Below are 14,468 nucleotides of genomic sequence, written 5' to 3' on the forward strand. Positions count from 1 at the left end.
ACTTTCTCACATTTTCAACCTCTCCCTCTCTTGTGGCATCTTCCCAAACTCTCTAAAGCATGCACTAGTCACCCCCCATACTTAAAAAGCCCTCACTGGATCCCACGGATCTTAACAACCTACGTCCAAGCTCCTTGCTCGCCTTCTCCTCCAAACTTCTTGAAAGACTGGTCTACAACCGACTGAGCATGAACAAACTTCTTGATCCCCTTCAGTCCAGATTTCGCCCTCAACACTCCACGGAAACTGCTCTCCTTAAACTCTCAAATGACCCAACGGCTAAAACCAGCGGACACTATTCTGTACTACTTCTCCTGGATCTCTCTGCTGCCCTTGACACAGTGGACCACCCCCTCCTCCTCAAACTCCACTCCTTTGGTCTCCATGACTGTACTCTTTGCTGGTTCTCACCCTACCTATGCCACCGCTCCTTTAGTGGCACTTACAACTGTACTTTCTCCTCTCCTCTTCCTTTCTCCATTGGGGTCCCCCAAGGTTCTGTTCTTGGACCTCTCCCTTTCTCACTCTACACCACCTCCCTGGGTCAGTTGATTGCCTCCCACGGCATTCAATATCATCTCTTCACCCCCCAGCTCTCGGTCTCCTCACGCGTCACCAACTTACTAGCAGACATATCAGCCTGGATGTCACATCACTTACTCAAACTCAACCTTTCCAAAACCAAACTCATGATATTTCCTCCGTCAGATGCATCTTACCCAGATTTCTCTGTCAATATCAACAGCTCAACGATCAACTTGTTCCCCCATGCCAAGGTCCTAGGCATAATCCTTGACCCTGAACTAACCTTTCACCCCCACATCCTATCCAAAATTTGCCGCCTCGACCTCTGCAACATCTCGAAGATACTCCCCTTCCTAACCAATGTCACCACAAAGCTTCTAATCCACTCGCTGGTCATCTCCCGCCTCGACTACTGCAACTGTCTCCTCATTGGCTTACCTCTAAATAGGCTATCCCCACTTCAGTCCATCATGAACGCTGCTGCCAGGCTCATCCACCTCACAAACCCCTCAACGTCTGCTATACCCCTCTGCCAATCCCTCTATTGGCTGCCACTCAGCCAACAAATTAAATTCAAGATACTAACTATAACTTACAAAGCCATCCACAACCTGGCCCCCAGCGACATTGCTAACCTAGTCTCAAAATACCAACCTAATAGTTCTCTTCGCTCCTCCCAAGACCTCCTGCTCTCAAACTTCCTCGTCACCTCATCCCATGCTCGCCTTCAGGACTTCTCCAGAGCCTCTCCCATCCTCTGCAATGCTCTACCCCAATCTGTCCGATTTTCTCCTACTTTATCCACTTTCCGAGGATCCCTGAAAACTCATCTCTTCAGAGAAGCCCATCTGCCCCCCCCCCCCCAACAACTGTACATTTATCTTCTCCATCAGCACATTATTACCCCTTGTATCTCTTGACCTTCCCTCTTACATTGTAAGCTCCAAGGAGCAGGGCCCTCTGATTTCTACTGTATTAAAGCGTATTGTATTTGTACTATCTGCCCTCAAGTTGTAAAGAGTTGCGTAAACTGTTGGCGCTATTTAAATCCTGTATAATAATAATAATAAATAAGGAGCATTCTTCCCACTGACCTCCAATGTAAGGAACATTCTTCCCACTGACCTCCAATGTAAGGAACATTCTTCCCACTGACCTCCAATGTAAGGATCATTCTTCCCACTGACCTCCAATGTAAGGATCATTCTTCCCACTGACCTCCAATGTAAGGATCATTCTTCCCACTGACCTCCAATGTAAGGATCATTCTTCCCACTGATCACCAATGTAAGGATCATTCTTCCCACTGATCACCAATGTAAGGAACATTCTTCCCACTGACCTCCAATGTAAGGAACATTCTTCCCACTGATCACCAATGTAAGGGACATTCTTCCCACTGATCACCAATGTAAGGAACATTCTTCCCACTGACCTCCAATGTAAGGAACATTCTTCCCACTGACCTCCAATGTAAGGAACATTCTTCCCACTGACCTCCAATGTAAGGAACATTCTTCCCACTGACCTCCAATGTAAGGGACATTCTTCCCATTGATCACCAATGGGAGAAACATTGTTCACCCTGACCTCCAATGTGAGGAAAATTCTTCCCATTGATCACCAATGTAAGAAGCATCCCTCCCACTGACCATCAATGTAAGGAACATTCTTCCCACTGATCATCAATGCAAGGGACATTCTTTCCACTAGTCACCAAAGAAATGGGGCATTCCTTTTAGCAAGATGGACTCTATAGGTCAGTGTAAAATTATGACTCAGGCAAACTACAAGAGCGCGCTTACCGGTGAATACCTCAGGACGAGCGTGAAGCGAGGAACACCCTTCTACCCCGTGATGTGTACTCAGGATTCGATGGACGTGTGCTGGTAAACATAACAAAGTCCATTTCTATGTATGGAGTAGAAGTACCATTCAGTGCCATATACTATATCACGGGGGCTATTTCCTTGTTGGGTTCTGTTATATGTCTCTGAAAGGAAGTAGAACATGGGGGCAAAGGGCTCCTAGAGAATTTACAACTATGTCCTTTATCTCTGATCCATAGATAAGGAGGTATCAGTAGAGAGGAAGAGGACTTCACCCAGCTCTGAGATCAGCACAGGGACTGGCTGGTAGTAGTGAGTTTTAACCATCTTTAAACAGAGGTGGAGGCCTTCAACAACATCAATCTCGCACATATAATGCCATTTTAACATCTTTACACACCTTTAGCCACGTAACCCAAAGAATTAATACTGATGCAGACTTCCTGGCACTAAATACGGGGATAACGCAACCAGAACAGGGTAGTTCTACAACCTTCAAAACTTTCATTCAGTTCTTGGACAATTAACATCTACACAATCCATGGGTGGTTGGATGAAGGTCTTGGTGCTCACCGTGTGGATATAAAATGTTGGGGTATCTTCCTCCAGAGACTTACAAGGCCTTACAAAGTGGCTTGGAGATGTTACAGAACATAATCAACATCACAGAACAAGTCCAGCTGAGTGTGGCCACCTACCACTAGATACACTATGACCTGGGGACCCGAGAACCTTCATAGACACCATCAGCTCCAGGCAACTAATGTCTGTGACCCACTGTATGGTTTTCTGGAGGAGAAGATTTGGAGATCGTATGGTTCTTCAAACACTAATCTAGATTTGCATCCCCGACACCCTTTGAGAATATGGAAAATCTTGAGGAACCCAAGTCTAAAATGGGGTCACCTATCACATCAGAAGTCCAATTCCCTTCACACCAAAATCCTCAATGTGGCCCCCCCCTTTTCCATGAGAGTTCACAGCCCCATTCTCCTTCACATTACACTTCTCAATCCCACCCCTCCACATTCATTTCAGAGTCCTCAATCTCGCCACCACCTCCTTTTTACATCAGAGTCCCCGGGTCCGCCTCAAACTCCCCCCTTCACATCAGACTCCTTAGTCTCCCCCAGGCTCTCCATTCACATCAGAGTCCTAAATCTCCCTTTTTCACAATAAAGTCATCAGTCGTCGTCCCACATCAGAGTCCCCAGTGCCCTCCTCCCACTTCATTTCAGAGTCCTCAGTCACCCCCCCCCCCCCTCACACCAGAGTACATCAGAGTACTCAGTCCCACCTACTCCCCTTCACATCGGAGTCTTCAGTCCTAATTTCCCCTTACTTTACAAACTCCCCCATTTTTTTCACATCAGAGGAGTTCTCAACCCCCCTTTACATTAATCTCAATCTCACCCCCCCCCCCCCCCCCTACTCTATTCACATTAGAGTCTCCACTTTTACATCAGAGTCCCCAGACCACCCCATTTCATATCAGAGTTAACAGATCACCCACACTCCCCTCTTTCAAATCACAGCCCTCAATCCCCCCCCCCTCCCACCCCCTTCACATCAAAATCTCTCTCATCCCCCTGATCCCCATACTCCATTCACATTAGAGGCTCCACTTTTGCATCAGAGTCCTCAGACCACCCAATTTCACATGCGAGTCTTCAGTCCACCCACACTCCTCTCTTTCACATCAGAGTCCTCCGTCCTAATCCCCTCTTTACATCAGAGTTTTCGACCCCATTCACTTTAGAGTCATCCTCATCCACCCCCCCCCCCCCTACTTCATTCACATTAGGGTCCTCAGGCTAGCCCCTTCCCCGGCAGAGTCCTCAGGCTAGCCCCTTCCCCGGCAGAGTCCTCAGGCTAGCCCCTTCCCCGGCAGAGTCCTCAGGCTAGCCCCTTCCCCGGCAGAGTCCTCAGGCTAGCCCCTTCCCCGGCAGAGTCCTCAGGCTAGCCCCTTCCCCGGCAGAGTCCTCAGGCTAGCCCCTTTCCCCGTCAGAGTCCTCAGGCTAGCCCCTTTCCCCGTCAGAGTCCTCAGGCTAGCCCCTTTCCCTGTCAGAGTCCTCAGGCTAGCCCCTTTCCCCGTCAGAGTCCTCAGGCTAGCCCCTTTCCCCGTCAGAGTCCTCAGGCTAGCCCCTTTCCCCGTCAGAGTCCTCAGGCTAGCCCCTTTCCCCATCAGAGTCCTCAGGCTAGCCCCTTTCCCCATCAGAGTCCTCAGGCTAGCCCCTTTCCCCATCAGAGTCCTCAGGCTAGCCCCTTCCCCATCAGAGTTCTCAGACTAGCCCCTTCCCCCTTTCACATTAGAGGCTTCAGTCCACCCAACCCCCCCCCCCTTTTTTTTTTCCACATGAGTCCTACTTCCCAGTGTTCACCAAAGAATGGCAGTTGGCGGGAGGCGGAGCAGGATTAACAGAACTTCCACCCCCTTTCTGAAAGCTGGGGTTGCCAGGAAGGCTGCCCGCCTTGCATTATCATCATTCATCTCCATGGTTCTGATGGCCGGCCAGCCCGCACCACGGACACGCCTGACACTTTATGAAAATACCAGAGGCAGTCCGGCACCCCGGACAGGCCGAGACAGCACCCTAGTTGAGAAACGCTGCTCCACACATCTTTTTAAAGTTTTGGCGGAGGGGTGGGGGGGGGGGGGGGGGGGGGAGATCTCTCTTGTGGACATCAGACAGATTATGAAGAACCTTAAATCGCCCCAAGCTGGCCAAGAATATTCTGCATTGGGGTGTCAGATGAATGCGACACCCATTGTGTCTCCACTCCAGCCACTACATCACCGAAGGACACTAGTGATATCATAAATAGTCACAGAGGCCTGTGGGAGGAACACGAGCGAACAACACAACCGGACTCAGAAGATTCCTGCCCGGTTTTGTCCTTCAGGAGAGCGAAGATGGGAGTCACTGGACAACGGTTAGGAAAGAGCGTCTCGTCATATTCTAAAGCCTAGTACACACGATAAAAAAAAATAAAAAACGTTTTTTGGAACAATTGCTTGATAACCAGATGGTTAGTACGCAGCTTTTCGAGAGACGATCACGACAGTTCATGCAAAATTATCCGAAGGGACAGACACAAAAAATGTTCACAGACAAAAGCAGAGCGAACGATTTTAGTTTAATCAGTACAGTATTCATCCGAAAAAATTAAATAAAATCAGAAGAGTAAGACCGACCACTCATTCTCAGAAATGAAAGAATACATTACAAGACAACACATTACATCACTTCCCAAGTTGTATCCTGTCATACCACAATTTTCATAACTTTTTGTAACTTCTTCATTTTCAATACGAGACTAGCATGCAGCAAAAAATATTCTCGTTGTGTGTACCAGGCTTAAGACACACAGATCAAAACACAAGGCGAGTGGGTCAAATCCACACAGCTGGGCCTGGTCAGGTCGCCCTCACACTCAGTTTTGCAGCTGGAACTCCATTCCGCACACAGCGTACTCCTGAACCCCGCACTTTGTAAGTAACCTACTACTGAACTCTGCACACAGTGCACCCATGAATCCCGCACTCTAAGTAGCGCATTCCTGAACTCTGCACACTTCATGTAATGCACTCAGGAACCCTGCACTCTGTAGCACACTCCTAGACCATGCACTTTGTAAGTAACCCACTCCTGTACTCTGCACGCAAGCACACTCCTCAGCCCCACGCCCGGCACGCAAGCGCACTCCTCAGCCCCGCGCCCGGCACGCAAGCGCACTCCTCAGCCCCGCGCCCGGCACGCAAGCGCACTCCTCAGCCCCGCGCACCGGCACGCAAGCGCACTCCTCAGCCCCGCGCCTGGCACGCAAGCACACTCCTCAGCCCCGCGCCCGGCGCGCAAGCGCACTCCTCAGCCCCGCGCCTGGCGCGCAAGCGCACTCCTCAGCCCCGCGCCCGGCGCGCAAGCGCACTCCTCAGCCCCGCGCCCACTCCTCAGCCCCGTGCTCGGCGTGCATTCCTCAGCCCCGCGCTCGGCGTGCATTCCTCAGCCCCGCGCTAGGCATGCAGCGCACTCCTCAGCCCAACACACCTGAACGACACACTCTGTAAGTAGCACATTCCTGAACTCTGTACACTTTATGTAATGCACTCAGGAACCCTGCACTCTGTAGCACACTCCTAGACCATGCACTTTGTAAGTAACCCACTCCTGTACTCTGCACGCAAGCGCACTCCTCAGCCCCGCGCCCGGCACGCAAGCGCACTCCTCAGCCCCGCGCCCGGCACGCAAGCGCACTCCTCAGCCCCGCGCCCGGCACGCAAGCGCACTCCTCAGCCCCGCGCCCGGCACGCAAGCGCACTCCTCAGCGCTGCACGCAAACGCACTCCTCAGCCCCGCGCCCGGCGCGCAAGCGCACTCCTCAGCCCCGCGCCCAAGCGCACTCCTCAGCCCCGCGCGCAAGCGCACTCCTCAGCCCCGCGCGCAAGCGCACTCCTCAGCCCCGCGCGCAAGCGCACTCCTCAGCCCCGCGCGCAAGCGCACTCCTCAGCCCCGCGCCCGGCGCACACCTCAGCCCCGCGCCCGGCGCACACCTCAGCCCAGCACACCTGAACGCTACGCTCTGCAAGTAGCACATTTTACTTTATGTAATGAACTCAGGAACCCTGCACTCTGTTTGTAGCATGCTCCTGAACCATGCACTTTGTAAGTGACCCCCTCCTGTACTCTACACACAAGCGCACCCCTCAGCGCCGTACTCTGCACACAAGCGCACCCCTCAGCGCCGCACTCTGCACACAAGCGCACCCCTCAGCGCCGCACTCTGCACACAAGCGCACCCCTCAACTTTGTAAGCAGCGCACACCTGAACTTTATGTAATGCTCTCATGAACCCTACACTCCGTTTGTAGCACGCTCAATCTGTAAGTAGCCCACTTTTGTACTCTGCACAGAGCACACTCCTGAACCCCGCACTCTGTACGCAGCGCACACATCTGAACTCAGCACTCTGTACGTAACGCACGCCTGAACCCTACACTCTGTACGTAGCACACCCCATATACAACTTGCCTTGAAGGCAACCATACCACTGACAACTGAGTTTGACACCCCTGTCCTAAGAGGAGCGCTGTGATCAGATGTGGCCAAAAATCCTTGTCGAGGACCTTTTCCTGTTATAGGGTGACAACACGCTATGCCTGTCTACCAAGTACCCCTCTGGGTTGTCACCCTGTCCCATGGAACAAGTGAGCCTTTCAACCCAGTATCCCCATGAGGAAGCTGAGAAATGCCACACAGCCATCTCTTAAAGCATTCAGACAGGTCAGCATAACTTGGTCACCCTAATTCCAAAATATAAAGGAAACCCACCAGCAGCCTGGCATGAAGGGGCCACCACTCAGATAATGAAGGCCAATGAATTATCTCTGGCCATCACGTGATCAGCGATGTCACCTCATCGGAGAATGCTTGTTATTGATCGATAGATGAGGTGATAAATCTGCAGCTGGTCACCCAGCAGGGAGCTGGGCCATTACCTGACGTTTGTCCTGAGCTGAGAACCACCTGGCAGATAAAGACGGCTGTAATCTGGCACACAGGAGGAAGCGTCCTCTGACCTCGGCATACAGTAATCTGATTATCTGATATATAACACCACACAAAGTACGCAGCACTGTGCACCCTGAATGACCTCCATACTGTCCTTCCCTGAGACAGACCTACCCATCCATGGGCACCTTGAATAACCCACACACAGTCCTCCCCTGAGACAGACACACCTGTCCATGGGCACCATGAATAACCCCAACACCTTCCTTCCTGGGAACAGACTTAACCGTCCATAGGCACCATGAATGACCCCCACAATGTCCTTCCTGGAGACAAACCTACCGGTCAGTGAGCACCGTGAACAACCACAACACCATCCTTCTTAGGAACAGACCTCTCCACCCCTGAATATTCTGAGCCCTGCATATTGCTGTGAAGGCACACAGTCCCTGAACTCCTACTAAAGTGCTGGACTGAACTGCTCCTGAATTTTGTGTTCAGTTGCTCATCTCCAATTCCCTCCTAGCGTTGCCCGCGCCAAACAGCAATAGGAAATATAAATATTCAATTAAAGAGAACCTGTGATGACTGTCTGTGTTCAATGTTTGGCTCATTCATTTGGGCTACTGAACAAGTCTGAGTAATGGGAGGCCAACACCACACCCCACCCACCTACTTACCTCCTACAACCCAACCACCTACCATCTCTCCACTTCAACCACTTCCTTCCTCCCACATCACAACCACCTACAACCCAACTACCTACCATCTCCACCTCAACCCCTTCCTCCTACATCACAACCACCTACAACCCAACCACCTACCATCTCCACCTCAACCACTTCCTCCTACATCACAACCACCTACACCTCAACCACCTACCATCTCCACCTCAACCACTTCCTTCCTCCTACATCACAATCACCTACAACCCAACTACCTACCATCTCCACCTCAACCCCTTCCTCCTACATCACAACCACCTACAACCCAACCACCTACCATCTCCACCTCAACCACTTCCTCCTACATCACAACCACCTACACCTCAACCACCTACCATCTCCACCTCAACCACTTCCTCCTACATCACAACCACCTACACCTCAACCACCTACCATCTCTCCACCTCAACCACTTCCTTCCTCCTACATCACAATCACCTACACCTCAACCACCTACCATCTCTCCACCTCAACCACTTCCTTCCTCCTACATCACAATCACCTACACCTCAACCACCTACCATCTCTCCACCTCAACCACTTCCTTCCTCCCACATCACAACCACCTACAACCCAACTACCTACCATCTCCACCTCAACCCCTTCCTCCTACATCACAACCACCTACAACCCAACCACCTACCATCTCCACCTCAACCACTTCCTCCTACATCACAACCACCTACACCTCAACCACCTACCATCTCTCCACCTCAACCACTTCCTTCCTCCTACATCACAATCACCTACACCTCAACCACCTACCATCTCTCCACCTCAACCACTTCCTTCCTCCTACATCACAATCACCTACACCTCAACCACTTCCTTCCTCCTACATTCACAACCACCTACACCTCAATCACTTCCTTCTCCTACATCACAACCACCTACAACCCAACCATCTACCATCTCCACCTCAACCACTTCCTCCCTCCTATATCACAACCACCTACAACCCAACCATCTACCATCTCCACCACTTCCTCCCTCCTATATCACAACCACATACAACCCAACCACCTATCATCTCCACCTCAACCACTTCCTTCCTCCTATATCACAACCACCTACAACCCAACCACCTACCATCTCCACCTCAACCACTTCCTTCCTCCTACATCACAACCACCTACCATCTCCACCTCAACCACTTCCTCCCTCCTATATCACAACCACCTACAACCCAACCATCTACCATCTCCACCTCCACCACTTCCTCCTCCCATATCACAACCACCTATCATCTCCACCTCAACCACTTCCTTCCTCCTACATCACAACCACCTACCATCTCCACCTCAACCACTTCCTTCCTCCTATATCACCACCTCAACCACTTCCTCCCTCCTATATCACAACCACATACAACCAACCATCTACCATCTCCACCTCAACCACTTCCTTCCTCCTACATCACAACCCAACCATCTCCACCTCAACCACTTCCTTCCTCCTATAATTCAACCACTTCTTCCCTCCTATATCACAACCACCTACAACCCAACCATCTCTCCCCCTCAACTACATCACAACCACCTACCATCTCCACCTCAACTACTTCCTTCCTCCTACATCACAACCAGCCCCATCTCCACCTCAACTACTTCCTTCCTCCTACATCACAACCACCCCCATCTCCACCTCAACCACCTACCATCTCTCCCCCTCAACTACTTCCTTCCTCCCTCACAACCACCTACCATCTCTCCCCCTCAACTACTTCCTTCCTCCTACATCACAACCACCTATCATCTCCACCTCAACCACTCCCTCCCTCATCACAACCACCTACAACCTCTCCCCCTCAACTACTTCCTTCCTCCATCACAACCACCTACATCTCAACCACTTCCTTCCTCCTATAATTCAACCACTTCTTCCCTCCTATATCACAACCACCTACAACCCAACCATCTACCATCTCTCCCCCTCAACTACATCACAACCACATCACAACCACCTACCATCTCCACCTCAACTACTTCCTTCCTCCTACATCACAACCACCCCCATCTCCACCTCAACTACTTCCTTCCTCCTACATCACAACCACCCCCATCTCCACCTCAACCACCTACCATCTCTCCCCCTCAACTACTTCCTTCCTCCCTCACAACCACCTACCATCTCTCCCCCTCAACTACTTCCTTCCTCCTACATCACAACCACCTACCATCTCCACCTCAACCACTCCCTCCCTCCTATATCACAACCACCTACAACCTCTCCCCCTCAACTACTTCCTTCCTCCATCACAACCACCTACATCTCAACCACTTCCTTCCTCCTACACCTCAAATCTCAACCCCCCCTACATCCTCCTCCTTAAACCCCTACTTCCTCCATCTCAACTACCTACCTCCTACACTTTCACTCCTACTATCTCAACCCACCTCTAACTATTCAGCCACCCAGTTCCTCCACTCACCAACTGAATACCCTACCTCCTACACCTTAACACACACACACACCCCCCCCACCACCACCACCACTTGGCAATCATTCACAGGGCTGTAACTTCCTCCCACCTACCTCCTTCGTCCTCCACTTACTGCCTCCATCCTCCACATCGCTGTCAAAGCTGGAGGCAGGGAGCTGGGAACCGGTGTTCTGGCAGATAGTGTCCTGCCATCATATAGCGTGCGCCCCGTACGGCTATTTTCGGAATCTATGTTGCTGTGTACTGCGCATGCGCAGTACACAGCGGACACTATCTGATGGGGGACCTTATATGATGGGACACTGGAAGACAGGTAAGTGGGCATAGGCAGGGAGGTGAGTATACTAGAGAGATTTGGGGTAGGTAGGTAGGTTGGGGGAGTGGACTCTGCAGTCGGGTAGGTAGGTTGGGGGAGTGGACTCTGCAGTCGGGTAGGTAGGTTGGGGGAGTGGACTCTGCAGTCGGGTAGGTAGGTTGGGGGAGGGGACTCTGCAGTCGGGTAGGTAGGTTGGGGGAGGGGACTCTGCAGTCGGGTAGGTAGGTTGGGGGAGGGGACTCTAAAGCCAGGTAGGTTAGGGGAGGGGACTCTAAAGCCAGGTAGGTTAGGGGAGGGGACTCTAAAGCCAGGTAGGTAAATTAGGGGAGGGGACTCTACAGCCTGGTAGGTAGATTAGGGGAGGAGACTCCGTAGGTAAGTAAAGAAAATATATAGACCAGAAACCGGTCCGGTAGGTGTCATTATAGGTACTCACACAGTCGGTAGGTGATCCTCCTCCCTGTACCGCTCTGTGTCGTAGGATCCCGGAAGTGCAGCAGTTCCCGGCCCCGCCCACTCCATCACACCCCCCACTGAGAAGCAAACGACAATTTAACCACATGATTTTTGCAGAGCTCTTGGGCGGCCATGTTCGGTGTGGGCATCCTGCCCTGACATGCGGAGATCGTCCATTAGAGGGCGCCGGTACACAGACCGATCATCGTGAGCCCGGAGATCACCTCCCCCACACTGCACAGGGGGGCTGAGTGACTGTATACACCTCCCACTTCCGGTGTGTGACCCCAGCCTGCTTCTGTGAAGGGGCCCCATTACTGACCAGTATACCGCTATAGGGGCCCCATTCCTACCCAGTGCCTAGCCTAGGATACCCATATAGGGCCCCATTTCTACCCAGCACCTGACCTAGAATTCACCTACAGGGGCCCCATTCCTACCCAGCCCCTGGCCTTGGATACTCCTATAGGGGCCCCATTACTACCCAGAGCCTAGCCTTGGATAACCCTATAGGGCCCCATTCCTACCCAGTGCTTAGCCTAGGATACCCCTATAGGGCCCCATTTCTACACAGCTCCTGGCCTTGGATACCCCTATAGGGGACCCATTACTATGCAGCATCTGGCCTAGGATACCCCTATAGGGCCCCATTCCTACCCAGTGCCTGGCCTTGGATACCCCTATAGGGCCCCATTCCTACCCAGTGCCTGGCCTTGGATACCCCTATAGGGCCCCATTCCTACCCAGTGCCTGGCCTTGGATACCCCTATAGGGCCCCATTCCTACCCAGTGCCTGGCCTTGGATACCCCTATAGGGCCCCATTCCTACGCAGCGCCTGACCTAGGATACCCCTATATGGCCCCATTTCTACACAGTGCCTAGCCTTGGATACCCCTATAGGGGCCCCATTCCTACGCAGCGCCTGACCTAGGATAACCCTATAGGGCCCCATTCCTACCCAGTGCCTGGCCTTGGATACCCCTATAGGGGCCCCATTCCTACGCAGCGCCTGACCTAGGATACCCCTATAGGGGCCCCATTCCTAAGCAGCGCCTGACCTAGGATACCCCTATAGGGGCCCCATTCCTGCCCGGGTCCCTAGTAGCGAGATATCTGAGTGTTTCTTGGCTCCTCATGGTCATTCCTCTCCTGATATAAATGGGGCTCGGGTGATGAGAGGTGAGGAATGGAGAACATTGAGGGATCACATTGCATGCCAGATCCGCAGCATTTCTGCCTTCCTGGAGTGCGGCCCGGATTATTATATCCGGAGAGACATGGTAATAAAGAGAACCCGTCACTGACGTACTGATAGAGGAATGTCAGCTGTGATTGGGTGGCGGGGGTACTGATGGTCAATCTATAGTACAGCTGCCATTCCTCAGCTGATGGAGGGGTCAGCCAGGCCTTGGTGAAGGAGTAGAGCCCCTGGCAGGTTTTATTGCCCTCCATGACATCCATTGGAGAGATTTCTCCTCACTGGGGTAAAAGCTGCAACAAGGAAAGCAATAGACACCTGACAGGGGCTCTCCCCTCTCCCTTCCTGTGTGATGGTTGGAGAGTTCCCCCACTTACTGTAACACCATTGTCTCCAGTACAGGAAATGAGGGGAATTCTTCTAACACAGCCACAGGTGGAGATAACAATCCCACAGGGGGTCTAACCCCGAAAGTAGTGCTAATAGGCAGTTAAAAGACTGGGAGTTGTAGTCCCTCTAGGGGGCAGTGACAGGAGATGCTAGGAGATGTAGTCCCTCTAGAGGGCAGTGACAGGACATGATGGGAGTTGTAGTTCCTCTAGGGGACAGTGACAGGAGATGCTGGGAGATGTAGTCCCTCTAGAGGGCAGTGACAGGAGATGCGGGGAGATGTAGTCCCTCTAGAGGGCAGTGACAGGAGATGCGGGGAGATGTAGTCCCTCTAGGGGGAGTTGTAGTTCCTTTAAGGAACAGTGGCAGAACATGCTTGGAGTTGTAGTCCCTCTAGGGGGTAGTGACAGGACATGATGGGAGTTATAGTCCCTCTAAGAGGTAGTGACAGGACATGTTGGGAGTTGTAGTTCCTCTAGAGGGTAGTGACAAGACATGATGGGAGTTGTGGTCCCTCTAGGGGGAGTTGTAGTGCCTCTAATGCCGCATACACACAATCGGACTATCCGTGGGACAAACCGCCGGACTTTGCAGCGGAGGTCCGCTGGACTTTCCGAACGAGCGGACTTTTCCGGCGGACTATCCGCCGTACTTTTGAAATGAACGGACTTGCGCACACAAGGAGTAAAGTCCGTTCATTTTGAAAGTGGCTCCAGGTAGACGGGACCATTGCAGGAAGTGAATGTCGCCGTCTCTATTGACTCCTCGCTGGCCCCGTCACCTGGTATGGATTTAAAGGGGAACCCCTACACGGGAAAAAAATGGCGTGGGGGTCCCCCCCAAAGTCTATAGCAGACCCTTATCCGAGCATGCAGCCCGGCTGGTCAGGCAAGGGGGTGGGGACGAGCGAGCGCCCCCCCCCCCCCCGAGCCGTACCAGGCCACGTGCCCAAAACATATGGGGGTGCTTTGGGGAAGGGGGGCCCCCGAAGTTGGAAGAAGACCCCCGGGCGGTGGCGGCGACGAAGGAGAAAGCCAGGCTCCTCCGCTAGTAAAATAGCTAGCAGAAGATAGTG

At 52.3% G+C, this 14,468-nt stretch overlaps 1 protein-coding gene across 3 annotated transcripts in view; it reads right to left on the reverse strand.

Moving 5' to 3' along the window:
* The window catches only part of DNAJC5G (DnaJ heat shock protein family (Hsp40) member C5 gamma), a 33,717-nt gene extending 21,781 nt beyond the window's left edge, over nucleotides 1–11,936 (reverse strand). The window contains exon 1 of one of the 3 annotated variants that reach the window (XM_077489384.1): nucleotides 11,785–11,936. In XM_077489384.1, the coding sequence (XP_077345510.1) occupies nucleotides 11,785–11,910 (126 nt within the window). In that variant the 5' untranslated portion in view covers nucleotides 11,911–11,936. Of the gene's footprint in view, nucleotides 1–1,619; nucleotides 1,653–2,330; nucleotides 2,484–11,784 lie in introns of those variants that run through there. The other 2 variants (XM_077489386.1, XM_077489385.1) reach the window with 2 other exon arrangements.
* Nucleotides 11,937–14,468: the final 2,532 nt, after the last annotated feature.

This window comes from Lithobates pipiens, unplaced genomic scaffold (assembly GCF_037356315.1).
Source record: "Lithobates pipiens isolate NorthernLeopardFrog02 unplaced genomic scaffold, aLitPip1_a1.2 Scaffold_18, whole genome shotgun sequence".
Taxonomy (NCBI): domain Eukaryota; kingdom Metazoa; phylum Chordata; class Amphibia; order Anura; family Ranidae; genus Lithobates; species Lithobates pipiens.